The sequence below is a fragment of the Hippocampus guttulatus genome, chromosome 2 (genome assembly GCF_054856545.1).
Source record: "Hippocampus guttulatus isolate MCC_2025c chromosome 2, RoL_Hgut_1.0, whole genome shotgun sequence".
In the NCBI taxonomy this organism is placed as follows: domain Eukaryota; kingdom Metazoa; phylum Chordata; class Actinopteri; order Syngnathiformes; family Syngnathidae; genus Hippocampus; species Hippocampus guttulatus.
Genome location: NC_141262.1, coordinates 33,631,531 through 33,658,870, shown reverse-complemented (window position 1 = coordinate 33,658,870; position 27,340 = coordinate 33,631,531). Strand labels below are relative to the sequence as shown.

The 27,340-nt window shown below is 42.4% G+C and overlaps 1 protein-coding gene across 2 annotated transcripts; it reads left to right on the top strand.

Moving 5' to 3' along the window:
• The first annotated feature begins 695 nt into the window (after positions 1 to 695).
• On the top strand, positions 696 to 25,403 carry ocrl (OCRL inositol polyphosphate-5-phosphatase). Of its 2 annotated transcripts, XM_086105798.1 has the most exons (24): positions 696 to 910; positions 2,766 to 2,844; positions 6,294 to 6,385; positions 6,601 to 6,639; positions 6,938 to 7,051; positions 8,225 to 8,422; positions 8,503 to 8,743; positions 8,833 to 9,006; positions 9,817 to 9,918; positions 10,024 to 10,138; positions 10,197 to 10,313; positions 10,392 to 10,573; positions 10,800 to 10,911; positions 10,995 to 11,104; positions 11,276 to 11,411; positions 16,749 to 16,859; positions 17,549 to 17,714; positions 18,802 to 19,037; positions 19,546 to 19,569; positions 21,516 to 21,635; positions 21,830 to 21,914; positions 23,048 to 23,175; positions 23,295 to 23,406; positions 23,764 to 25,403. In XM_086105798.1, the coding sequence occupies exons 1-24, from the start codon at positions 868 to 870 to the stop codon at positions 23,886 to 23,888; spliced, it is 2,961 nt and encodes a 986-aa protein (XP_085961924.1). In that variant the 5' UTR covers positions 696 to 867; the 3' UTR covers positions 23,889 to 25,403. The 2 variants fall into 2 exon arrangements, with proteins under 2 accessions (XP_085961924.1, XP_085961925.1); XM_086105799.1 differs by lacking the exon at positions 19,546 to 19,569.
• Positions 25,404 to 27,340: the final 1,937 nt, after the last annotated feature.

Here is a 27,340-nt window from a genome sequence, read left to right as displayed (position 1 = left end):
AATAAGGACTGAAAGAGGGTGCAGTAAAGTCCTGAAAAAGCTTTTGAGATTAAGAAGGCAACGGTTTGGTAAAGTCAATGGGTGGCAAGCTTGATGCAGTTACCTGTCTTGCAATTAAGGGTAATGCCAGCTAATGTTAAATGTTATTAAATTTAATAATTGTTATACTTTTGCTCACATGAAAAGTGCCTGGCTTCAAACAAAAGGTTACATCTAGGCGTAAATACCATGAAATAAAACCTAGAATTCCAAACGTGTTCATCTTTTGATCTGAAACCCAAATGTCTTCAGTAAACAACCAAATCAAAATAATTGACCTTGCCATTCCAAATGTTTTGGAAAAGACTGTAATTTTACAGGTGGTTGGGGCGCTGTATCATAGAGGAGCAGTAAAACTCCATGTAGCCTTTAAACTAACAGAAGTACAAACGAAGACGAAAAGTTTAGCCTCCTGAACGAAGGGGGCGCAAACTGCGTTTCAAGTGCGATTTGAGGTCGAGCAGCGAGCGAGGGAGGAAGAAACAGCAGCAGTAGAGTCCCTTCCTCGACTCTCTCCAGAAATCCAACTTGCTTCAACATCTGGCGTCAAATATGAGCTGTGGTGTGTGACAAGAAAACAGAAGCCGGGAATCTTATCGTTGTGCGACGAAGCGGCCCAATTTGATTTCGAAGATCTGTTGACTGTCCGAAGCCATTTCTCGGATACATCGGCGACCAACCACCGAGCTGCTGTCACCCGGAAGGCCGCCACCGCCACCTCCGCCGCACCGGGCGGGGATTTAACTTTCTCCCTCCCGGACGCATGGACGGAGTCGACGAGTAGCCACCTCGCAACCCCGGGGTACAATTTGGCTCTGTTTGATAAGAATGGATTTCTCTTTGGGGATTGGCAGCGAGGAGTGCTTGGCAATATCCTTTTTTAAAAATCCTTTAATTGAATCATTGCTGAGATAGCTTGCTGGCTAACATAGCATGTACCCTCTGGCCATGTAAAGTTATCATTAGAATACTTCAACAACGTAAGAATTGCTATTCATACAATACCGAAGTAATTTATTTATCACTTGTCTTTGTCATTTCTTCCACCAGGGGGCTGTCAACCAAAACAATGACAAAATAACGCGATTTGATTACGACAGCGCACGCGTCCGCTTGGGCTGATTGTTCGTTTACTAACTAATAAAACCTAATTTTAAAAAAGTGAACTGGTATGTGACATTGGTGCAGAAATTTGTCGACTGAACGCAAACTTGTGCTGGTGCAGAAATTTGTCGACTGAACGCAAATGTGTGCTTTTTTTTAAATGACGTGACCGCTGGATACAGTTTATTTACGACGTTTGTGGTTAGGAGCTTTACGAACTTCATGAGAATATGTCGGCACGCTCAGTTATCACCGTACTTGAAAATTTATATTGGATTGTTTTATATTTATGAGGTTTAATTGTTTTATCTACAGTAATTTAACGAAGTTACAAACGGTTCGCAATAGGTAGGGTTGTCCCGATCGAAATAATAGAAAATCCGAGCAGATTGCGTCGGTTGATCGGCGTTGGCTGAAAAAAGATCGGAGATTTACATTTTCTTAAATTGTAAAGTTAGGAATAAAATGTTTTAGTACTTTCCTTGATTTACAAAAATACTAATTTACAGTTATATATATATATATATATATATATATATATATAGAAGAATCAGGCTCAGAATTTTTTTTCAAATTAAAACAATTTAAATTCAGACGATTTGGTTGTGGTTTTATTTTTCGTCTTCTTTGCATTGCAGAAGTATTAGATCGGGACTCTGTATCAGCAGATACTCATAATCAAGTGACTCGGACTTGGTTGCAAAACTATTTGATTAGGACATCCCAGGTTCGCAATGAACAAGTTTGTGTAATTCAGTGCTTACTGTTCTTACTCTTCTATTTGACTGTTGAAATATTTATGGTCCGGAAAGCGTTCTTGATGCGCATGGTTGCTGTAATTATAACCAAGTTGCGCAATTAACTAGTTCGCGATGAAGCATAAAATTTTGTGGTCACGCGGCGCACAAAGCCACTCTCAGATACCGCAGTACTTAATATTTTCTCATTTTATATTTTTGAGGCAGGAGAGGGTTTTTTCCCCTTCAAATATTTACTGCAATGACATTTTCGAGATGTAGCACTATACTGTAAAAGATAAATATAAAATCTTTCAAGAACATGAAAACAAATGAACTGAATTCTTGAAGTGTACTTAAGTTACACACACTGTAATACATTTGGGATTTGTGCCATTAAATGGCATAGCCAAGTGAGTGTCATGTAGCTCACCTGTAGTTCTCATTCTCACTTGCTTGCTCTCTCGACATTCACATTGTGGGTGAGCACTTGGCCTCAATTTCCAATGTATTGGACCAAAAAAATTGTAGTGGACTCTTTGTATTTTCTTTTACATTGTTTTGAATGAGAGCCCTGGTGTTAAGAAATCTCCTTGTATTTTTAATAATACACATGCCATGCTTTAGTGTTTTGGTTTATCTCTCACTAACCAATTTATTTACTCATTTATGATCTTCCAGTGTCACTGATTGCATCTACATCCCTCATTCATTTTGCAGAAGTTGTCTTGTGACAGATCATCACATCAACACTGCATTCCCAACCTAAAAGACATGGTTTCTTTTAAAATGCACAAAAAAATAAGGAAAGTACTCAGCGTATCTCCAGATAGTTTTTTTTTTTCCATGTTCAGAGTCAATAATTCCTTGATTGTGCTGCTCACACTGTAAGAGGTCTGGAACTGAGGGCTGGTCAGAAGGAGCCCAGGCTTCTCTCACTAATTGAACGAGGTGGACAGTTTGTGTAAGTACCTTAAAGATTAGAATATGTTGATGAACAAATGACGTTAAGGCACACACGCTTTTTTTGTTGACTGTTCAATTCTTAAGATTTTTATTTCTGTAACGCTTGTCCTCATGACGGGTGTGTTGGGTGAGAGGCGGGGTACACCCTTGACTGGTCACAAGTCAATCACAGGGCACATGTCAACTAACAACCATTCACACTCGCATTCACACTTGGAATATGTTCGAGAGCCCCAAATGAAGTTACTGGGATGCCAACCGGGGGGAAAAAATAACCTCATTCTTACATGTGATGTAACGTGTAAAAGGTATTTTCAGTCGTTCAAAGTGAAAAGGTCTGTGTGTGGAATTGCTGCCCCGGCCAACTTTGTCGTGTGCCTGCCGTTATTTTCAGAGACTTGGCTTTTTATTTGAACATGTTTACCAGTGAGTTGGTACTACAAAGGTGATGGAAACTTTGTGCATTCTGCTCGTCAATTTCAACATGGCAACGACATGTCGACGGTTCAAGCTCTCTCTTGTCTTTCTCTTTCTCTTTTTCTTTCTCTCTCTGTGGGTGTCTGTCTCATCGCTCGGCCCTCGGTGAGCGAGGCACAGCCGCTTGCGCCATGACGCTGCGGTCACGGGATTGAGACACTCTCGAGCTATGGGAACATATCTCATTCTCATAGTAGTATATGCTTATGTTTTCATAACCTCCATTTTGCTGCATCGGCATCATGCGGTGACAATGAAGGCTTTCTTTTTTATTTATGTTCACTTTTTCTGTCCAGCGCTTTGTTACAGTTGTGGTAGTCATTGTGGTCTATAAAGAAAGTTGAGTTGGAAGGTGAGTTTCTCAAAGATTCCGTGCACGTCTATGTACACACAGGCCTGCTTGCACGGTGAAACTGCAAATGGCTTATTAAATCAGATAGAATGCTTTGATCTATCCACTGACACGGCAATTAGAAGAGGAGTATGTCATTTACTGTAACTTGACAGAGTTGCAGCAGCCCGCAAGTATACTCTGAATACTTTGATGATGTCCTTGACTTTTTTGAATGTAGTTGCTTGTTATTGCAAAACTAGTATAGCCTATAATACTGGAGGCAAATTCCTTGTGTGTTCACATATTTAATGATGATTCTGATTAAATGATTAAATTATTTGATAAAAATGGATTTTGTTTTAGCAAACAGTGTTAAATGTAGTTATTGTTGTCCGTTTGCGTCCACCATCATCACGCTCCACACAACAGTGTATTTTCTGATTTTTAAGTCTGGCTTTTAAAAAGGGGTAGGGAAATCCGGTTCTTCAAGTGCCCTATCCTGCCTGTTTTATATCTCTTTAATCCAATACACCTGGTTCAATTGATCAAGATCGTTTCAGGCTTCTACAGAACTTGTTGATGAGCGGATCACTTGAATCGGGAGTGTTGAAGTAGAGAGAGATCTCAAACGGGTAGGATGGATATTGCTCTCGAGGAACTGGAGTTCCATACCTCTGCTTTAAAAGGTGCGGCCTATCCCTTTGTGAGTGATGTGCGAGTCAGCAAATGACATTGTAGAGTTGGCTGTGGTGAATCCAGGTTAGCAAGATGCTGCATGTTAACTGGCTAACCCTTAGCCAGTCTGCATGAGTGTGCCTATGAGGGGGTTTTTTTTTCTGCCATTTGTTCAATAAAGCCATTGAAAGTGGCGTGGCAGCTCATTCAAACTAGTGGTAGTAGGCTATAAGAGTCCAGGCAAATGAGAATGGAAACAAAACAGGATATAGAAAATTCCCATAAATAAAAGCAGTAACAGTGTGAAACATGGGTCGCTTGACAGAACCTAATGCTCAGTTATGACTACTGGCGATCTTCTCAAACTACCACGACAATGAAATGCTGTCTAACTGTGGTGAAAAGTGCATGGACACCACCGGGGTCTTTTTGTTTTAATATTGTCCACTTACTTCACCATAACTCCGCTGTGATAGTCTTTCACCTTTAGCATGACAATCTGATTGTTGAGCTTCTTGAGTTAAGTGTTTGTGCATTCGTACTGCTGACCTGTGTGCAGAAGCTAGCAGGTTGTCTCGTTGTAGTGTGAGCCACAAAACAATTAGTTCGCGCCAGCTACCAGCTACCTCCACTCATTATCTGGAATTCCTGAGCTCTGTAATGAAACTCACATGGGAACACAAAGCTTCATGGTCAGCTAACTGTTGGAAGCAGTTCCAGCAAGGCAGAAGCAGATCTGTTGGGGCCTTCATTCTCACTGTACTTGTGATTGTATGAGGCGTACTAAAAATACACAATGACACAAGAGAATAGTACAGTGCATATAGTTTAAAACACTGATTGAAAGTCTCATTTGTTTGATTTTGTTTTGTGACTCAATGAGCAAGATTCAGTTGCCCTCACACAAATGTTGCCCATTTGGCAGCTTCCTCATAAGGCAGCATAGTGTGCTGGTGGTTAGTGCACCCGCCTCGCATTTCTGAGGTTCAGGGTTTCAGTCTCAACAGTCATGCCAAATACATGCATGTTCAGGTTATTGAGGAGTCTAAATAGTCTCTAGGTGTAAATGTGAGTGAGGAGGGTGATTCGGCTGGGGACCAATCAAGACTGTATACTGCCTCTCGCCCAAAGTTACTTGGGATATTTTTGCCCCAGAATGTTACATACTACATATAGCCACATTTTCTCTTATAAATTCCACTGTAGACATTAGCTTTAGAGATGCCACATCAGCTGTGCAGGCAGTGTGTTTTGTTATCGACATGTCTTTGCTTGTTAGTGTCAGACGGCAGTAAAAAGCTGTCTTGTGGCGTACCACCTTATTTGTAGTCAAATCTTCTATTAGAAGTGAGGCATTTATTTATTGACAAGAACAACCTATCAGGTGATTAATGGTGAGGGCTAATCTTTGCAGAAATATTGTATGGTAAAGTAATACCTTTTGAATGTCCAAGGCAGTTATCTTGCTTAATCTGAGAAGCATTTATTAGCATGTCCACAGTCCAGCAGTGCTCAAAACAGTAGCAAGATAATAGAACCAGGAAGTAGAGCCTCAAAAATAAACTGAACTTAAACAGGAGGACGTGTAATGCAGTTGTCATGTCAAGACGGACAAACTTAAGATGCCTTTGAGGGGGTAATTATGACCCTTGCCTACTTTATATATTGATCAAAGGATTTGGTCCATAAATGACAACATAAGACATCCCTGCATGTGTGCATGATCATTTCATTTGTCCTTTTGTTTGGATAACTTTATTGTCCAGCCCATTCTAAACAGTAATCTACTTCTGCTTCACCAATTTTTCTGTGCATGAAACTGACTTGCCTTTAGAAGGGAATGAGAACGCATCGTAGCGGCTGTGTATACATAATCTACAATTGAATTTGAATGTTCATATATCATGCAAACGATTCATGAAGCTGGCCTTTAAGCGGGAGTCCGTTGTGTTGCCATGCAGACTCGGTGTGCTGGCAACCCCTGACGCTGTTGTGGCTCGTCCAGTGGCCCAGCTCTCCATACCCATTAATGGAAAATTTGAAATTGTAAAAGGTACGTGGCTTTGTTGTTTTACCTGGACACGACTGAGTGGTTGATGATCGAGTTCATGTGAGTCGAGTGTCAGAATCACGTTGTGTTTTGTAGGCCAAATCTGAAAATCAAGACACTCTAGGAATGTTTTCCTTTTTAGACTAGCTACACCCACAAGTGACCTTTTGACCCGCATGTTAACACTTTTATGTAAGCTAACTTCTCTGTCCCTGCAGAGGGTGAGGAGGCTCTTCTCATTGACTTCTCCCTAGTGTGTGAGTACCTTTAAGCTATTTTCGGCTCATAAAAACCCCATGGTAGCAAACTGTGGGAACGTAGGCAAGCTGATTGGAATTTATTGCAGCCCGACTAAACTGCGGGTTTTTTTGGGGGGGGGGGGGTATTTACATCTTTATTTAGTAGCAGCCACGGGTCATGAGTTTCTCCGGCTCTGAAAGAATTCTGAATGGGCTGACTATGGAATCACTATGCTTTGTTTTCTTGACAGTCTGCATTTCTTGTGGTAATTCTAAAGGTGTTCTGTGTATGTGTGTTTTGCCCAACTGCTTTTAGCCGGACTCAAGATAAGAATAAAAGGAGAAAAAGCTCCAGAACTCTTGTTAGAACTCCAGGATGATGAGCGCACGCAGACTTTCCTCACTCAAGTTATAAGCGCTCAACACCAAGGTAGGTTAGGATGTGTGTGAAGTAGTTGGATGATGTTTTTTTTTTTTTTTTAAACCAAATTATTTACTCAACTCACACATATATATACAAACTAAGAGTGGATCTATTATTCTTTTTGTTCTTGCTTCCAAAATGCCATTGCATCCGCTTGGAAACCTATTGAACTACATAAACCTGCAGATCAGGACTGCTGTTGAACCGATGCCACGTGGCCCTTTTACGCTGAATCCTTAAATCCGGCCTGCCATTCAGTTCTAATATAAACCCTCGGAGGAAGTGTAAAAAAAAGATCCTCAACTCCTTTCGATATATAATTATGAACCTTTGTTGGATTGTAGCATCGTATATCTTTTTTTCTTTTCATTTTCCAAACCGCTCATAGTAATTTAAAAATTGTTGCGAAACTGAAATGGCCACCGGAGAAAAAGTTCCTCATGAAATTGGATTGATGGATGAATAGCTAGATTGTTCTTAAATGTATCAATGTCAGAAACGAGTAAGTAAGTAGTTCACTGAAGGCAGGAGGTTAGGGTTTGTATCACATTTCAATACATGTACAGGCATTGATAACTGGAGTGGGCTACATTTTGAGGCATACAAACATTCAGGAAGATGTGATGACTCGCTCTCAGTTCAGATGATGACAGTTGTCTATTTCCTCCTATGAATGAATCAGCATAGCTTGGCGGAGGGACCTCCTTCATTGCGGTTATTTTTTTTCTTCTTCTTTTGTTTGCACTGATGCACAATTACACTCCATTATTCTAAACATGTCTTTGACTCACTTTATTTAACTACCGGTGCATTGAGGAATTGTGGAAATATGTCAACATGATGCAATGTACTACATCAATCGTAAACACAATTTTAATATCGCGGACTCTATCAAAGTAGCAGTACAGTGTCAACATGGAAAGCAGACCTCTGACTATATACCGTATATTAAACTTTCTGACTATTGACAGTTTAAATAAATGGCTCACCCTGTTTGCCTTGACCATTATTTGCTCTCATTCAAACATTAGTAGGATAGTAGTAAAACAAGATGTTAAATATTGAATTTTGTAGAAGCTCAAGACAAATATTCTAAGGGTGTGCCTCCAGAACATGTAAATATGACTGAAAGTCATAACAGCAGGCTCACTTTTGCGCATTTTGTTTCCTGTGCTCCAGTTCAATTAAATCCTACCAAGGGCAGCACAATGGATCCCCTTCCACAAATATCTCAAAGTGGAGGGCGAGTCCCGGCCCCGCCTCAGAGAGGACACAAGACTGCCAACTATGTGGGCTCTGGAGTCAACACGCCTACTTTGATTAGCACACTACCTCCCGCCTTCAACACTAACACAACCACACATCACCCGAATGCAGGTAATAAACTACAACAGCCAACAACTACTTATTGAAATGATCGAATAACGCTTTCTACATATATATATCCGATTATTCAGCCCAGTCTTTGGCCTCAGACTTTGGTTTTGAGGACAATTTCAATCACACTTTGAAAGTTGAAGAAAAGAAGAACCACCAGAACAGGATAGTGGCCTCTCGGGATCCTCCTCCTGTTCCTCCTCTTCCTCCCCGCAAATCCTCCTTTACTCCAACTTATCAGCTGCCTCCTGCCCCGCTCCCGAAAGAGAGAGCCGTTTCCTCTCAAGCCAAAGACAACTCCGCTGGCATCCCCAGACCAGAGTGAGACACCCCACAATTGTAGATTGTGAAAGAAGCTAAAATCATTCAATTGCTTTTGATTTTGAGATTTTATTTTTTATATCCTGAAGTGGTTTTAGGTCGAGCTTCGATCGGTCGGAGAGGTCTCCGTCCTGGTGCGAGAGTCCAACCACAAACACCATGAGACAGGCCATGTTCTCCTCCCAGGCCGGACAGAGAGAATACCTCATCAAACACCGCCTGGGAAAGAAGGAAAACGAATATGTAGACATCCAGAACTTTAGGTAAGAAATGCTTCCTTTCTATGTGACAATTCTCAGGATACAGTGGAACCTCTGAGGTCAAACACATTGTTTCCGGGACAGTGATTGAAATTCCCCAGAGGAAATTTAATTCATCCATTCCATGTTAAAATGTAGCCACCTTCATATGTTTATGAACCAAAAAGATCCAAATCCTGATGTCTCAGAGGTTATATTATGTAACATTAAAACCCTTCTTAACTGCTGTAAAAATATTTAGAAAACCTACATATACCTGCTTAATATGTTTATTAACAGTACAGACCAAAATCTTAATGTTAAAACCCTTCTTAACTGTCAAAAAAATATACACCTGCTGTATATTAAAACTAACATCAAATTAAAGGGGCAGGAGGGGCTTTCTACAGTGGTTTTAATGCAATTTCTAGATTTGTTTTTCTTGAAAATTATTGGTAAATTCTGATTTGTGCGATTTAACGGGCATTTGGCTGTAAAACTTCAGCTTTTAGAGATGTGCATGGCACCCAAAACATTTTTTTGTGAGTACAACAGCAGCCACATTTTGATTTGGAGCAGGCTCACATTTGTAACTGTATTTGAGGTGTCCACCTGGGCCTTTTCCATTCTTGTGTGTGGTGTTGTTGAAATATTGAGCGGCATTATAATTCATGTACTCTTGTATTGAATGCTTGAAAAACCCAGATGATGTCCATTGGGATACTACTTGGCTATCTATGACTTTGAGTTTCTTACTTACAAAACAGCCTGACTGCTTCTTTCTGCTACCATTTTCCCGTAAGTGCACATAAATGCTCCCTGTTGTTTCTGTAGATTTTTCAGTGGTACGTGGAATGTGAACGGGCAGTCTCCGGACAGCAGCCTTGAGTCGTGGCTCTCTTGTGATGCAGAACCTCCTGATATGTATGCCGTGGGGTTAGTGCTGATTGTTAATTCGACTCTCTCATACCCACGCTACACATACAGTACGTGTCACTTTTTTGTTCTTGCTGAGTAAACAGAAAATGTGTTTGTTCGTAGTTTTCAAGAGTTGGACTTGAGCACTGAAGCATTCTTCTACATGGACTCATCCAAGGAGCAACAGTGGGTGGAGGCAGTTGAGAGAGGCCTACACCCAAAAGCGCAGTACAAGAGGGTGAGTGGAGGAGCAAACTTGAAAATGGGTCCTTCATTAACCGGCATATTTTTGACAGGTTCGAATCATTAGGCTGGTCGGGATGATGCTGGTGGTCTACGTCAATAAGGTGCACAAGAAACATGTAACAGAAGTAGCTGCAGAACATGTCGGCACCGGAATTATGGGGAAAATGGTAGGTTGGGACTAACTTGGAAATTTCATGGTTGTTGTTATTGTTGTGTAGCTCTAATTGCCATTTTGCATCGTACAGGGGAACAAAGGTGGTGTGGCAGTCAGATTTGTGTTCCACAACACCAGCTTCTGCATCGTAAACTCGCATCTCGCAGCGCACGTGGAGGATTTTGAGCGTCGCAACCAGGACTATAAAGACATTTGTGCCCGCATGACCTTCCACCTACTGGACCACCCCCCTCTTAGTATCCACAAGCACGAGTTCGTTCTCAACCTTTTATAGCCAGAGTGCATGTGGTTCTTATTTCAGACTATTTAGCTTTGGTTTTTTTATTCCTAAAAATACATTTTGTCACCAATGCAGTCATACTAACAAACATAAGATTTGCAGATAGCATGCAAATACATTTTTATTTCAGGTTGTGCTCATTTTCCACGTATGTACTCCTCTACTAGGCTGATCCGGGTTGGTTTTTGTGTGTTGTAGTGTGGTAATCTGGTTTGGCGATTTAAACTATCGTCTCTTCATGTACGATGCTTCTGAGGTCAAGCATCTCATTTCACAGAATGAGCTGAAGAAGCTTCAGGAGTTTGATCAGGTCAGACATCCGTCAACACCAACAATCACCTGTGAAAAAGATTTTTACATCATCATTGTGCTTGAACTGCCCTTGGTACATAGCTAAACATTCAGCGGCAGACCAGACGAGCCTTCACAGACTTCATAGAAGGAGAGATCAACTTCATCCCAACGTACAAATACGATTCCAAAACGGACAGATGGGACTCAAGGTAAAACACTATTTTCTTCAATTAGGAAATCAGATTTTTAGTTGTTATTCCTTTCTGATGAGACCGTGTCCGCAAAGCAGCCACTTCCCGTCGCAATCGGTGCAAAGATACCAAGTCAGCTTGTCTGTATGGGTCTGCAATCCCTGAAAGTCTTTTCCTCTTTTCCGCTAGCGGGAAGTGCCGTGTTCCAGCCTGGTGTGACAGGATCCTGTGGCGGGGCAACAATGTCAAGCAGCTCAAGTATCGCAGTCATATGGAGCTGCAAACGAGCGACCACAAACCAGTCAGCTCCATCTTCCAGATAGGGGTGAGAAATGCACTACTCAAGACCTCTTCCCTCATTTCAACGACCGGAAAAGAAGAAAAACAGAACACAACTAATTTAACAAACTAAAGAGTCCAATTTACTCAATTCATCCATGACTTGGCTCAACGTGAATCCATATTGACAGTTTTAGTAAGCACATTAGTCTTTTGAACACCCTAGTCCAGGGGTGGCCAACCCACGGCTCGCGAGCCGCATGCGGCTCTTTGGCTGGTTCAATGCGGCTCCCGGGCTCTCACACGACAAGCGTCGAAAACGCCTCGGCAGCGGCGATGCCATTCAAACAAGGCGCCAATTTCACAGAACGTACTCCGTCAGCCTATCATCAATCCCGTTACTTGATTGACATAGAGAGCAACCAATCAGATGACTGCATCACCGCTCATGCGCAAACAACGGCACTAAGTGCTAAGCTAGTCAGCGAATTACCTCAGATTTTAAGGCAGCGGTGCCCAATACGTCGATCAGAATCGACCGGGAGCCAGCGAACTGATCCCAAGTCGACCGCAAGGGGTGGGAGGAGGAAATGCGTAAGGAAAAAAAAGATTTGTTTGTTTGTATCTTGAGCTTTCATTCATTTTTGGCCCGTTCCGACTGTTGCTCATCGTGGTGTGCATGCATGTGTACGCAAGTGCACTGGTGGGCACCGGCGTGAGTGCTTGCGTGCGAGCGTGTGTGTGTCCGCGCGCGTGCGCGAGGAAGGGCATGATGTGGCTCTTTGCAGTAACTCGGTAAAAAAAGTGGCTCTTCGTGTGTGTGTGTGTGTGTGTGTGTGTGTGTGTGCGCGCGCGTGCACGAGGAAGGGTATGATGTGGCTCTTTGCAGTAACTCAGTAAAAAAAGTGGCTCTTCGTCTCTGACTGGTTGGCCCTAGTCAATCTGGTCGATGGTGTTTGTGTTATTACTTTGGCGAATGACAAATACCAACTTGGTTGACACTTCACCAGCTGTAAACCAAGTCTGTGCACTCACCATTATCAACCATTTTTATTTATTTATTTATTTTTGCGTGGTCCCAGTAGCTATTAGAAGCTGGCAGTGTCTTTTACAGTGTCCCAGTCGGGACCCACATTTTAAGATTGGAAATATGCCTCGAGAAGAGCTCATTTTATGTGGAGTCTAACCATCGTAGTTGGACTACATTTCCTATCGATCACGGAAACCAATGAGCTGATATACGCTTCAGCATCAGTGATCCTAGAGATGCTTGGCTATAAGAGCAACCATGGAAGCCATGAGATACGTTACCCACCATGGAAAAGACGGTTGGAGGCTAAGATCAAGGCGGCTCAGAAAGATGTGAGTCAATTGACTGAGGCCCAGAGAGGTGTGATGAAAAGGCCGATACCCGAGAGGTACATCCAGATGACCACACCTGAAGCACGCGAAACCGCCAAACAAAGGCTCCAAGCCTTGTCCAGCCGCCTAAAGCGGTACACGAAAGAGAATGAGGCCAGACGAATAAACAGGCTGTTCGCAACACAACCTGCGAAAGTGTACACTCAGTGGCAGGGTCCTAACAACAACAGAGCTGACCCACCAAGACTGGAAACTAAAAGGTTCTGGAAAGGCATATGGGAGAAGGAGGTTGCACATAACAGCAGTGCACAATGGCTGGTGACCCTGAGAGAGGAGCACAGCAACCTCCCTGAACAGAACCCAGTTACCATAACAGTGGCAGACATACAGGAAAGAGTCTCAGATATGAAGAAGTGGACAGCACCAGGCCCGGACATGGTCCACACCTACTGGCTAAAGAAACTCACAGCACTCCATGAGCGCCTAGCAGCACAAATGAACCAGCTGCTGAGGGATGGGACTCACCCAGGATGGCTAACCGAAGGGCGAACGATCCTGATCATGAAGGATCCCTCTAAGGGTGCACTCCCATCCAACTATCGGCCAATAACCTGTCTCTCCACAACATGGAAGCTCATGTCAGGCATCATTGCGGCGAAGATAAGTGGACACATGGATCAATACATGAGCGAAGCACAGAAGGGCATTGGTAGAGATACCAGAGGAGCCAAACATCAGCTCCTGGTTGACAGAACAGTCGCACAAGACTGCAGGTCCCGACATACCAACCTGTGCACAGCCTGGATTGATTACAAGAAAGCCTATGACTCGATGCCACATACATGGATCACTGAATGCTTGGAGTTGTATAAGGTGAACAGGACCCTAAGAGCCTTCATTGCGAACTCGATGAGGATGTGGAAAACCACACTTGAAGCCAATGGCAAGCCACTTACCCAAGTGTCCATTAAATGTGGCATATACCAAGGTGATGCACTCTCCCCACTGCTGTTCTGCATAGGACTGAACCCCCTAAGCCAAGTAATCACCAAGACAGACTGTGGATACCGCCTCAGAAATGGAGCTACGATCAGTCGCCTCCTCTACATGGATGACATAAAGCTGGATGCTAAGAGCGAAAGGGACATAGACTCCCTGATCCACACAACCAGGATCTACAGCAGGGACATCGGGATGTCATTCGGGCTTGAGAAATGTAGTCGGATGGTGACTAAGAGAGGAAAGGTAGTCCGCACTGAAGGGTCTCACTCCCTGAAGGAACAATAGCAGACATTGAGGACAGCTACAAGTACCTCGGTATACCACAAGCCAATGGCAACCTCGAACTGGCAACAAGGAAAGCGGCTACGGCCAAATACCTCCAGCGAGTGAGGCAAGTCCTAAGAAGCACGCTCAATGGCAAGAATAAGACCCGGGCAATAAACAGCTATGCCCTGCCAGTGATCAGATACCCTGCAGGAATAATAAGGTGACCAAAGGAAGAGATTCAGACCACGGACGTTAAGACCCGAAAGCTCCTAACCATGCATGGAGGGTTCCATCCCAAATCCAGCACCCTGAGACTGTACGCAAGCCGAAAGGAAGGAGGCCGGGGACTAGTGAGTGTGAGAGCCACTGTCCAGGATGAAACATCCAAGCTCCATGAATACATCAAGGAGAAGGCTCCAACGGATGACGTACTCAGAGAATGTCTCAGACAATGGGGAACAGAGGATGAGGCGCTGGAAGAGGGACCATCATGGGAGGACAAGCCCCTACATGGGATGTACCACCGGACCATAACTTAGGTGGCTGATCTCAAGAAGTCCTATCAGTGGCTAGAGAGGCTGGCCTGAAGGACAGCACAGAGGCACTCATCCTGGCTGCTCAGGAGCAGGCCCTGAGCACCAGAGCCATTGAGGCCCAGATATACCACACCAGACAAGACCCAAGGTGTAGGTTGTGCAAAGAGGCAGCTGAGACGATCCAACACATAACTGCAGGGTGTAAGATGCTGGCAGGGAAAGCGTACATGGAACGCCATAACCAGGTGGCTGGCATAGTCTACCGAAACATCTGTGCGGAGTATGGACTAGAAAACCCAAGGTCAAAATGGGAAACACCTCCGAAGGTGGTGGAGAATGACAGAGCGAAGATCCTGTGGGACTTCCAGATCCAGACTGACAAGATGGTAATGGCGAACCAACCAGATATCGTGATCATAGATAAAGGGCAGAGGAAAGCCGTTGTAGTGGATGTAGCGGTCCCAAGTGATGGAAACATCAGAAAGAAGGAACACGAGAAACTCGAGAAATACCAAGGGCTCAGAGAGGACCTGGAGAGAGCCTGGAAGGTAAAGGTGACAGTCGTGCCTGCGGTGGTCGGAGCACTCGGGGCAGTGACCCCCAAACTAGATGAGTGGTTGCAACACATCCCGGGAACAACATCGGATATCTCAGTCCAGAAATTGGCAGTGCTGGGAACAGCAAGGATACTGCGCAGAACCCTCAAGCTTCCTGGCCTGTGGTAGAGGACCCGAGCTGAATGAGGGACGGACACCACCCGAGGGTTAAGACGAGGATTTTAAAAGGATTTAAAGTTTGCCCTATACCAGTGGTCCTCAACTAGAAATGCTGTAGGTCCACTTTTTATTTTTTTATTTTTTAAAAAGACCAAGGTCCGATCCCCTGCACGGCAGTCATGGGGAGCAGGGCTATATGCCCATTTAGTATGGTAAAGCCAAGCTTATACAAATCAACACTCCTCACAACCAACCAATAATGGGGTGCATGAAAATAACAATTATTCACTTTGCCAGAACACAGCAAATAATGAGAGGTATTGTGTTTGAGGCACAGGAACTCTTTTATTTTGTTAAGTTGTGCCTGCTTAATAATAGAAATAACCCTTTTAGGGAAATAAGACATTTTTACTTTAACTTTGTTAAACAGTAGTTGTCTTTTTTTCACTTAATTTAACAAAAACAAAACAAAATACTAATTTTACCAAAATAAATACTAAACATGAAAACAAAAATATCCTTTTCATTTGTACAATTCCCCTTTTCACATCCCCTCTGAAATCACTTAAAAAATATATCAGAAGAGGAGTTAAGAACCATTTTAAATACTGACACAAGGGAGCACAGGAATGTGCAGTGCTGTTCTTCCACTATAGGTGAATGCAATGTCTGAGGCATGCAAATATTATTTGAGGACGCTATTGTGATGTTCATTTACCATGTTGCGGTGTTCTGCTGTTAAACAGCTGCAAAGATCCCCGGGTAGACGGGAGCAGAACTGCACACAATCGAAACCTCCCGCTCCTCTGGGCTGAAGCTGTGAGCACACTGTGGCGTCGCGCATGCGTCTGTTTCCTGACACAATGACCCATTTTGAATGCGTGTGTATTGGGATAGACGCGTGCTGACGCTTATGTATGGGCACACCTTAAGTTCAGAGGAGCCAATCAGCACATCGTATATGCTGACACTTATGTATGGGCACACCTTCAGTTCAGAGGAGCCAATCAGCGCATCGTTATCGCCGACATGCCCTGCTCAGCCAGGGTCTCCAGTTAGTCAAACATTATACACCCAAAGTCGCGCTGCTTCGGTCCTCTGCATTACATCTGTTAGTGCACGCAAAGAATACAACGGATAATTTTAACAAGCGATCGCGGTAATGCGCAGATTATAGTCCAAAAATATAAAATGTTTAATGTAAAAATCACTTTATAATTTTTTCTTTTATACAATTTGCCGAGGGTCCGGACAGAGGAGGTCGGCGGTCCGGTCGTGGATCGCGGTCCGCCAGTTGAGGAAGACTGCCCTATACGTTTACGTATTTATACACCATAATAATGGGATCATAGTGGTATAATACCCGAAAAGCCAAGCAATAAAATCTTCCATTGGGGGTAAACATAATGTGTTTGGTCACACTGCTCACTTAGTTTACTAACATTAAAAAGATGTGAACTGGGTTCAGTTTTTTCATGATGTCCTGTTTTGATGCAACAGGTCAAGGTGGTCAATGAGCAGCGGCACAAAAAGGTATTTGAGGAGATTGTACGCGCCATGGATAGAATGGAGAACGATTTCCTCCCCTCTGTGTCTTTGAGCAGAACAGAGGTAAGACATTTTCTCTCACCCTCACCAATCAATGTCAATCACTCAGTCCATCTATTTTTATGAGCAGCTTTTGCAGGGTGTCAGATTGCTCAGCAACATACATCAGTTTCTCTTCATGGGCCTGCAAGCATTTTCAGGACAAAAAAAGTGCCTTACAATCTGCTAGGTCAACCGTGGTATAACCTACTGGTTCATAGTGACCTGGAATACCTCCAGTGGGAGGCGTCTAGTTGGCTTTCATTTCAAGTGTCTGGACCCCTTCAACCTGCTGGCAAAGCAGCTTAGATTCAGGCTGGCTATTCTTTGACGAAATCTCATTTGAGCTGCTTTTTTTTAATTTTTTTTTTAATCTTTTTAAAGTAATTAATTTTTTAATTAATTAATTTCTTCAGTCAACACCCAGCACACATGAACATAACATGCCAAACTAACAAGAGTGAGTTAGTTAGAGTTAGTTTGGCATGGCTTTATCTAATTGGCACAGCTGTACCTCATTGACTGTATCTCGAGGTTACTTATGATGTCCCTACAACTAATTTTTCAACAACTGGGTCTCCACTGCTGCCCTTGCTGGGAAAACGCAGCAGGTGGTTAACCTACCATATTGGCATTTCATTCAGTTCTTTCCAGGATCTAATCAGTTCCACATTAGTTAATGCTAATTCTTTCCATCCATTTTTCACCCACAGTTTACATTTGGGAATGTGAAATTCCGGCAGCTCGAGAGGGAGCGCTTGCTCATTAAGAACGACGGGCAGGTCCCTTGCCACTTTGCCTTCATCCCCAAACTCAATGACTCGCAGTATTGCAAGTCATGGCTGCGTGCAGAGCCCAGCGAGGGATTCTTGGAACCAAGTAATTTCTCAGTATTCCGTCTCCATTTTAAAACGCTTTTCATCGTCATGTTACATTTGTAATAGCTTAAATCCGTCTGGCCACATCATTAATACCTCTTAAAGGGGGAATTTGTAGCAAGATTTGAATGTTGTCTCACTTCACTCACCCCCCTCATCTTCAGAGTCTCTGACAAAAGCCACTGAAATCAAGCTGACGTTAGCCAATGCACCGATATTGGTGGCATGACTTATTTGTAACACATTAGTGTTATTATCAACACTAAATGTTCCCGGTTTGGAGTTTTATTTTTTTGGAAATGTACACACAGTTAAAAGTTAAGTTACTCAATTTTCTCGCATGTAGAGGTTTCCTAAAATATCCAGTTAGAAGTACAAGATGAAGCCAAAGAGGGCTGATCATTTAACCACAGTACTATTGTCAGGCCCACTAACAGTTTTAGTGTGTGTGTGCGTTTTTTGTGTGTGCGTTTGTGTGTGCGCGTTTTTTGTGTGTACGTTTGTGTGTGTGCGTGCATGAGAAAGTGCGTGAGAAAGTGGTTGTAACTGCATTGCACGCTACTGAGAGTTGTAGATTTATTTTTAGTCTCATGTAGCTAAATATCTTGTTTTGGGAGCAGGCAAAATGTTTTCATTTAGCTTTTTTGTTGTATATGCAAGTGGCCTGTAGTTCTGTTATACTTTACTGTCACTCTTTCAGTGAGAGCACAGGTGTCAAAGTCGAGGCCTGCGTATCATGTTAATGCTCGCCGCAATTATCCTTGGCTTCGGTACAAAACTACCCATTAAAATGATAACAATAGCCAAATGCAGCTGCACTCGTGGAATATTTTCGGGCGAGTAATGTTTTCACATGTTTAAAGTAAGGGACAAAAGGTGTAATGGCTTCACCCTGTAGCGACACACCATGTCCATAAACAAATACAGTGCAGCTCAGCCTTTGGCCAAAAAATGTAATGGCTTACCATAACTTTTTTTGTTTGTTTGTTTTTGCTTTGTTTGTGATGAAAACAAGTTTGACACCCCTAATTTAGGGTATAGAGTATGTTTTTGTTGGCAATACATTAAGAGTGTTTTCTCGTGAGCAGATGAGAACCTGGAGATCTACCTGGAGGTCTACGTCAGTAAAGACTCCGTCACGCTGCTAAACTCAGGCGAGGACTGCATCGAGGACATCCTGGTGCTCCACCTGGACCGCGGCAAGGACTACTTCATCACCATCTCCGGCAACTACCAGCCGAGCTGCTTCGGCACCTCACTGGAGACTCTGTGCAGAATGAAGAAGCCCATCAGGGAGATCCCCATCACCAAGCTCATCGACTTGGTGAGGAGAACATGAAGTGCAGTGGAAATGCGAAATTAACTGACAAAGTATCTTGTCTAACAGCTTAGTTGAAAGATTGTGAAACATAATTACATAGCGTACATCTGTTGTGTGAGGGCTTATTCACTCGCTCTGGGTAAGCTCGGTCACACACTCAGTCTATTTTTAACGAGTATGAAATTCTTCAGCATGTGTTGAGTTGAATAAGGAAGTAGCAATGACAGGAAACAATAAGTGCGAGAACTAATTTAGGTGATAAGTCTGACTTTGCTATTTTGGATGAGCTCTGAAATAGCACTGCTATCATTCCTTTATTTCCCGTTTCCAATTTTCCTGCATTTGTGTGGATGCCTTGATTTATGCTGGCCACCATCAATCGATTTTCTTTTTTGATTCTGATGCTCGGTGCCATCTTCTTTCTTCCTTGGCTTCTTTTCATCAACTTCTCCTCGCCTTGATCATTCCTTTCCAACTCTGCATTCTGGCTGTGGGCTGACTTCTTTCTCAGGGGGAGTACACCTTCACAGAGAAGGTAAAATATTAGTACTGATATTTGTTGAAATGCAGGACATATAGAACATGATGAGATTTTTTTCTTTTTAATACAAACGAAAAGTTGTAGGAACAGTGCATTCCTATTTTGTGTTGTCTGAATTCTCACTCTTCTAATATATCAATAGTTAGCAGGCTGTTGCAATGGGTCTACATTTGCCGCGACCTTTGCCAAGTGACATATTTTACATTGGAAAAACCTCGAGCACAAAACCAAACTAAAATACCACTAAGATTATACAGTGCTTTCTTGGGATCAAATTCACTCACTTATTAATATTAATGTTGGGTAGCATCTATGTTATGGTGCTACAACACTTTTAGCCAGTGGTTTACAACCACCGGTCCACGGACCGGCACTAGGCCTCTGCCCATTTGGGACTGGGCCGCACAGAGACAGACCTGTGAGCTTTGGGCAAATTTGCACCATCAGACGTGGCGGAAATGATTCACAAACAGAATTCATGAATAAATGAAAGCAAAAGCAGTAAACAGAAAGTAATAGTTACACAATGACCAACCGTACAGCTAAAGGGCAGCCATGACTTCCAAAGATTAAGCTATTTTGACAAGAGAAGTTCCTCCCCTCGAGAGCAACGTGGAGGAGTAAGCTGTTGTGCGTGTTACATAATCAAAAACAAGGCAATACAAGAAACGTGTCATTTGAAAAGGAAGCACCCAAGTGATCAAATGGAAAGCATGAAAATTCGAGCAGAGTTTGCACAGCCGCCCCACGTAAACTTTAGGAGTTTAGTCCCTAATAAATACCTGGCAGCCACCGGATGAAAGCAGCAATTAATCATGCCATCTTTTGATCAGTCACATTTGCAAGTAGCAATGATGCTAACGCAGTGTATAGGATCATAACTTAAAAATTGTTGTTTACATTATAAGGCATTATTATTATTATTATTCCTGGTTGGTCCATGTCTTAGTAGTTCACTGTGTTATTTTATATTATTCTACATGTGTTGTACAACTGAATAAAAGAGTTTGAAATCCATCCATCCATCCATTTTCCGAACCGCTTGATCCTCACTAGGGTCGCGGGGGGTGCTGGAGCCTATCCCAGCCATCCTCGGGCAGTAGGCGGGGGACACCCTGAATCAGTTGCCAGCCAATCGCAGGGCACACAGAGACGAACAACCATCCACGCCCACACTCACACCTAGGGACAATTTAGAGCTTCCAATCAGCCTGCCATGCATGTTTTTGGAATGTGGGAGGAAACCGGAGCACCCGGAGAAAACCCACACAGGCCCGGGGAGAACATGCAAACTCCACACAGGGAGGGCGGAGCTGGAATCGAACCCGGTACCTCTGCACTGTGAAGCCGACGTGCTAACCACTGGACTACCGGGCCGCCCGAGTTTGAAATCAATTTTTAAAAATCTATTTTAATAAAATGCTGAATTACTCTGATTATCTTTGTTGTCAGTACCAGTGCTTGAAAACTGGCAATTTAAAAGCAATGGAAAAAATGGTTGCCCTTCCGCAAACACTATGTACTTGTCTCAAGTGGTCCGTGGTACAAAAAAGGTCGGCGACCACTGCTTTAAGCAACAGCTTGAACACGAACAGTGCAAGTGCAGCAACACACGTATCCAGAGAATAACAGTACTCTGCGTCATGTATTCTTTATCCTCTGAGAAGAAGAATTAATTCTGTTCTGATTAGCTGAGAGATGATTAATCTCAATAAACGGCATATCCATGTGTCTGTCTTACATTTCCACAAAATAGTCACACCGGAAAGAGCTGCCCAATGGCTTCTCAAGTGATGCGTTGTGACAAAAACTGATTCATACATATAAAGATACATTCCATAGAAGAAATAATCTTCATACCATTGAAATGAATTGTGGCACAATGATTGGGAATCCCCCATCTCGTGTGCAAGTGTAACTGTCGTTTTTGCCGCCCACAGGAAAAGTCCAAGGTGAACTTCTTGTTGGCAGATGGCACAAGCACAGAGGACAAACCTCTCAAGATCCCCAAGGAAGTGTGGATTCTGGTCAATCATCTATTCACCAAGGCTTGTGATCAGGTGAGATGTGGGCCTGTAGGAAAACACTTAATTTAATACTGTCGACAGAACACTCGTTTATTTCGGAAGACAGTTGGACAGTACACGTTTACAGTAGGCCACAATGGAACTTCTCATTTTGTAACATCGACTGGGTACACATGTGAAGATGACTTTTGAGTAATCGTCCTCTGATTGTTGCGTCCATCTCTTAGGAGGACCTGTTCCAAACGCCGGGATTAAAGGAGGAACTACAGAGCATCATTGACAGTCTGGATACCAGCATTCCTGATGCCGTCCGTATCCGCACTCTTGAAGCCAGTTCCGCGCTGTATTACAATGCCAAAAAGCAGATTAACAAGTGTAACCTGTCCTTCATAGGTGGTCGAACCTTGTGATTGATTTCGTCCGAGCAGAGAAGAGAATGATTATAACACAATTAAATTCCATCAAAGAAAAGCCATTTTTCAGGTAGATCTTGTGACCATTCGCAATTCGAAATGTTCGCATCTCAAATTATCTTTCCCTATTGAAAGGCATGGAGGTGCGATTAAATCATTCCAGTCTAAAAAAAAAGTTTTTTTTTTTTTGACAAGAATAATAACACTTCAGGATATTTTGCTTTCTAAAAATAATAATAATAATAAAAAATATATATATATATATATATATATATATATATATATATATACACTCTCGTAACATAAATATAATGTAAGAAAGTTTCTGAGCATGATAAATTCATTGTGCGGCGTTTGCAGCTTAGCTGCCATTCGGCAGTATAATGCTGCAAAAGGTGATGTAACAGCTTTTTTGGAACATTTTGCAGCCATATAATTCTAAGTTAGTGACTATTTGCTAAAAGCATTAAAGTCTATCACTTTTAACATTAAATATCTCGTCTTTGCAGTGCATTCATTTACATATAGTTTGAACACGATTTGGAAATTGTTGAAATTCTGTATTTATTTTTCTTACAACTTCATTGTGATAATGTCAAAGGTTATATTTTGCCTTCAACCACCATCTTTGCCTTAACCTCACCAGTAAGAATGGCAAAAATGATCGTATCACTTCAACTTTCCTTTTAAAATTATTTGACGTCCTCTCACAGTCGTGATTAAAAAAAACAGAGGAAAGTGGGATCCATCCTTCCACCGATGTATTTTGGATTGGATTGGATAAACTTTATTGTCAAATGTACTGTTTGTAAAACTTTTTTTTTTTTTTAACCAACCATTTGTAATTTGTTCGAAAGAGCCACGTGGTGTTGGCCTGATTATGTTTCCACAATGTAAAGACCCCATTGTTGAGTTTATCTGTAAACATTTGGCATTTAATCTGGATCGCTCCTGTACAGCAAAGAGAAAAAACACACTGGAATGTAGACTCTTTTTTTTTTTTTGTTGTTCCTCCTTAACACTTTCATCAAGCTGGTTGCAACCACTCGGTGGCCGAAGCACTGTTGATCTTCTTAGAGGCCTTGCCGGAGCCGGTGGTGTGTTACGAACTCTACCAACGATGTCTGGACTGTGCCCACGATAGCCGCCTCTGCAAACAGGTGACCGCAAGTCCTCCGTGCTCTGTTTTAGATAGCTTTGATTTCCATAGCTGAGAGAAGATGGCAACATTTCACTTTAGTGTCATAGATAGTCACATTTTTTTCTCCTCTCTTTTCAGTTGATCTCACAGCTGCCCCGCGCCCACCGTAATGTGTTCCGCTACTTGATGGGTTTCCTGAAGGAGCTACTCAAGCACGCGAACAACAACAACCTCACAGCCAGCCTCATCGGTAAGACACATTTTCGTAAAGTTGGGGTGATAGGCTGCTGCTGTTTTTCCCAGCTGGAACAAAGATTCGGCTTATTTGCCATGGACGCAGCCTACTTGAGAGTGAAAAAAATGTTTCATTCTGGTCAGTCAATTGCCATTATTTTTTACCCAAAATGTATGTACAGTAAGTCTGATATCGTTTGTTGTAATAAAAATAAATCTGTTGCTTATGTGTTGTGTTGTGTTCAGAAATACATGGAAGGTAGACCTTGAAAACATAACACACATTAAATCGCAATATTGAGGGGAAATAAAAGTGAATCGGATGATTATTCAAAATCGCTTGGTCATATATTTTTATCCCTCTATTTGCCAGCCACCCTCTTTGCCAGCCTTCTCATCCGACCGCCTCCCAGCATGGCGAGCCGACAGACGTCCCATGACCGTCAGAAAGCAATTGACTTCGTCTTGGGCTTCCTGATGGCGGGAGATGAAGAGTAACCAGCCTCCCCCTCTCACCTTTACAAATCCCAGGCACCTTTATTTGGGGACCTCCGTTGGGCGTCAACCAAGTTGTCCTTCTCTCGATTGCCATTGTCTGGATTCAAAAGCACTTGAGAGGTGTGAATGATGCTCTGCACTTTTGGATGTCTTAAAGGACCTGTGTCTCCAGACCAGGCGTGTCCTCGCTCAAACAGACCCAAAATGGACGCCCCCCCCCCCCCCCCAACGGAATCCTATCTGCACCAATGGAGTGGTGTGCATGTTAAAACACTATATTTCATCGTTCTTCGAGCGTACCTCTCATAGAAGTCACTAATTAAGTTCACCTGTAAAGGTGACAGCGCTTTTTAGGTTCATCCTGAAATTTCACCCACAAGCTGGATATCCCAAGCTTTTTTGTGTGTACTGTAGGTACAGTATAATTTGACCTCCTCATTCTAGATAAGGCACACCAAATCATCCATTTTACAGTTACTTGAGTTGAAGGGGCCCATGTGCTGATGATACCTGCGACCACCATCTGTTGTGTTGAAGCTTTTATTTTAAGGTTTGCGTTTCAACAAAGTGCTTCGAAGTTTTAAATAGCAATGTCCATTGTAATATGACAACATTTTCTCCTGGGTTTTTGCTGTAATGTTGGGAGAATTTTGAGAGCCCTATATCAAGTTTGTCCTACTCCTCTGGAGTTACAAAGCACGTCTTTAAATCGAGCATCACCTTCCTGATCAAAGGCAACAGTGCAATCTGTTGTGCTCAAGGCTGTAAATAGCAACTGTTTACCTATTGATGTGGCATCTGTCATCATTGGCTGTCACAAAAGGGGTACTGTCGTACACGTGTGTTTGTTTGATGCTAACCTTTCCTACTTGTGATTCATATTTTGGACTTTCTGTCTCACACTGTTTTGCCGTTAACTGTAACTCCTCGAGGCAAAAGTGACGCAGCATATTCAGGTGCACTGTTCATTGTATCATTACGTGATGTCTATCAGCGTGCTGTTAGTCAATAGACCAGTCACAACCTGGGTAGTTAAACAGTGCATATGGGAGATGGCAAATGAATGGGATATTCCATTCAGCTCATTCGTTTTCTATGTCCTGTGATGCTTCAGCTTAATTGTTAGCACATGACGTGACTGCTGACAATCATGCGTGTAGGCTTGAAATTGTTGTTGTTGTTTTTTTTGTCTGCAGTGTCTTCTGTTCATGCACAATTTGAGCTGAGATAAAGTGTCCCAGCTTGGGAGAGACATATTCCATCACCAGTCTTTTAATGTTTTGTAATCATGCTTTATGAATCCAACTTTCGAGATCTCTCCTGAAATCAAAACCTCTGACTCAAGTCTTGTTGTATGCCAGTGCATAATGTGTATTTATGAGAATTTATTGTGCAGACACGTGGTCATCATCAGCTCCTTAATGAAGGTACTCAAAGCAATTATTGGTGTTCATCTTTTCAGCATCTTTGGTACTTTTTAATTTATTTAACAAATAAAATCTTATTTAAATTATGTTTACGTTCTCAGATTCGGTGCCATTTTGATATTTTAGGATTGAATGTGGCTTGAGTGGTTTACCTGTGAGACGACCCATCACTGTGCTTGCTTTTCATCGGAGGTTCACAATCGTGGCCCTGGCCTACCTATTTGTTTGCTTCAAGCTGTCGGAAGCCATGGATGCACTCAAAAAAACAATGTCTCATATGCTGACTGTATAAGCAGCGGAGTCACCTGGAAATTGTCTGTCTTGAGTTAAAGAGAAAATTGTAGAAAACATGTTCATGCACACATTTACAGTACATTATTCCCAATTTTATGTTTTATAGCAAATAGCAAATGTCAACTGAAGAACTTTGAATCTGACTGCTTCAGTGCACTTGGAGGACTAGGTGGCAGTATTAGCCACCGTCTCCCTCCTCTCGACTGTTCGTTGTCATCCTCTGCCCCAGAGCTCACGTAAAATAAATAAATGAATAAGTACCGACAATAAATTCCAGAAGCGAAGTAGCTCTATGGGTCACATTGAAAACAAGAGGTTTTATTCATTAAAAGAAATAAAAAGGGGGGGGGGAGATACGTCAGTGTATCATTATGCACATTTTGATCTTGAGCACATCACTGAAGTAAAGTTCGATATAAACTGTTCTGAAATACTTCAAAACTTAAAATATCTTGGACAAAGTTTGAATTGAAATTGTACCTTAGTTTAAACCAGTGCTTCTCAATTATTTTCTGTCATGCCCCGCCTAGGAAGAAGAAAACATATCGCGCAACTATAAATACTGTCATTTGTCTATAAAATTGTTATAAGTACACCTCTGCATAACACTGTATTCTTCTTAACCTGTAAGAGAATAAAAAAAGAAATATGGACCAACTTAAAACAAAGAATAACTTTATCTGTAACAAAAGATTTAAAGTGCATCTGAAATTTAAAACTAGAATTAAATCCTTAAACTAAACATTTTTGACTGACCATGTCAAACCATACGATACTGAAATATAAAATTACATAAAATCAATAAATAATAATGCATTCAAACTGATCACCAACAGTAACTCATAAGCACAATATTTAAAAAAAACTTTAACCTGCAAAACAAAAATATGTAAATTAATTTCTGCTGATTTTTTTAAAATTAAAGATGACGTCTGGATTGATGGCAACAAAGAGCATGTTTTGCCATGCACAGTTTTTCGAAGCGAGGTTTAAAGCAGGACACAGCTCTCGGCTCCTGCTCAATGTGTAGCCGGGACCTGTATTTTAGAGTTTACTGAAGTAGCAATCGCAAAGCGGGGTGATTGTTGGCAATATTTGGCACGTTTTCGCTGAAAAAACTCAAGCGCCTTATCAGCGTGATTGGGGTGCAATGTCTTTAAGTGACGCCTTAATTTATTTGGCTTCATGCTGTCTGCTACCAACATTCATAGACACAGAAGGCACACTGATCTTTCCTCGTCTGCCACCGTAGTCACAGTGAAGCCAAGCACTACACAACCTTGTCATATTTCCTCCCTTCGAATGCTCCCTGCACAAATTCTGCCAATGAGAGCGCCACTATCCCCTCATGTCCCCGAGGTCAGACGCGCCCCCCTTGACGGAGCCTTGCACCGAAACACTGGTTTAACGCAAACAGTTATCGAAGACTAAAAGCACCAAATTGAATTTTTAGGTTATATTCAGTGGTGCCTTGAGATATGAGTGACTGCACTCTGAATAACCTTAACTTAGTCCTGAGCGACGGTCAATGTTTGATCTTAGAGCAGCTTTACGTTGAAGGTTATCGATTTATTTAGATTGGAAATCTCATTCCGACCCCACAGTCCATCCATTTTCCGAACCGCTTGATCCTCACTAGGGTCGCGGGGGGTGCTGGAGCCTATCCCAGCCGTCTTCGGGCAGTAGGCGGGGACACCCTGAATCAGTTGCCAGCCAATCGCAGGCAACAAC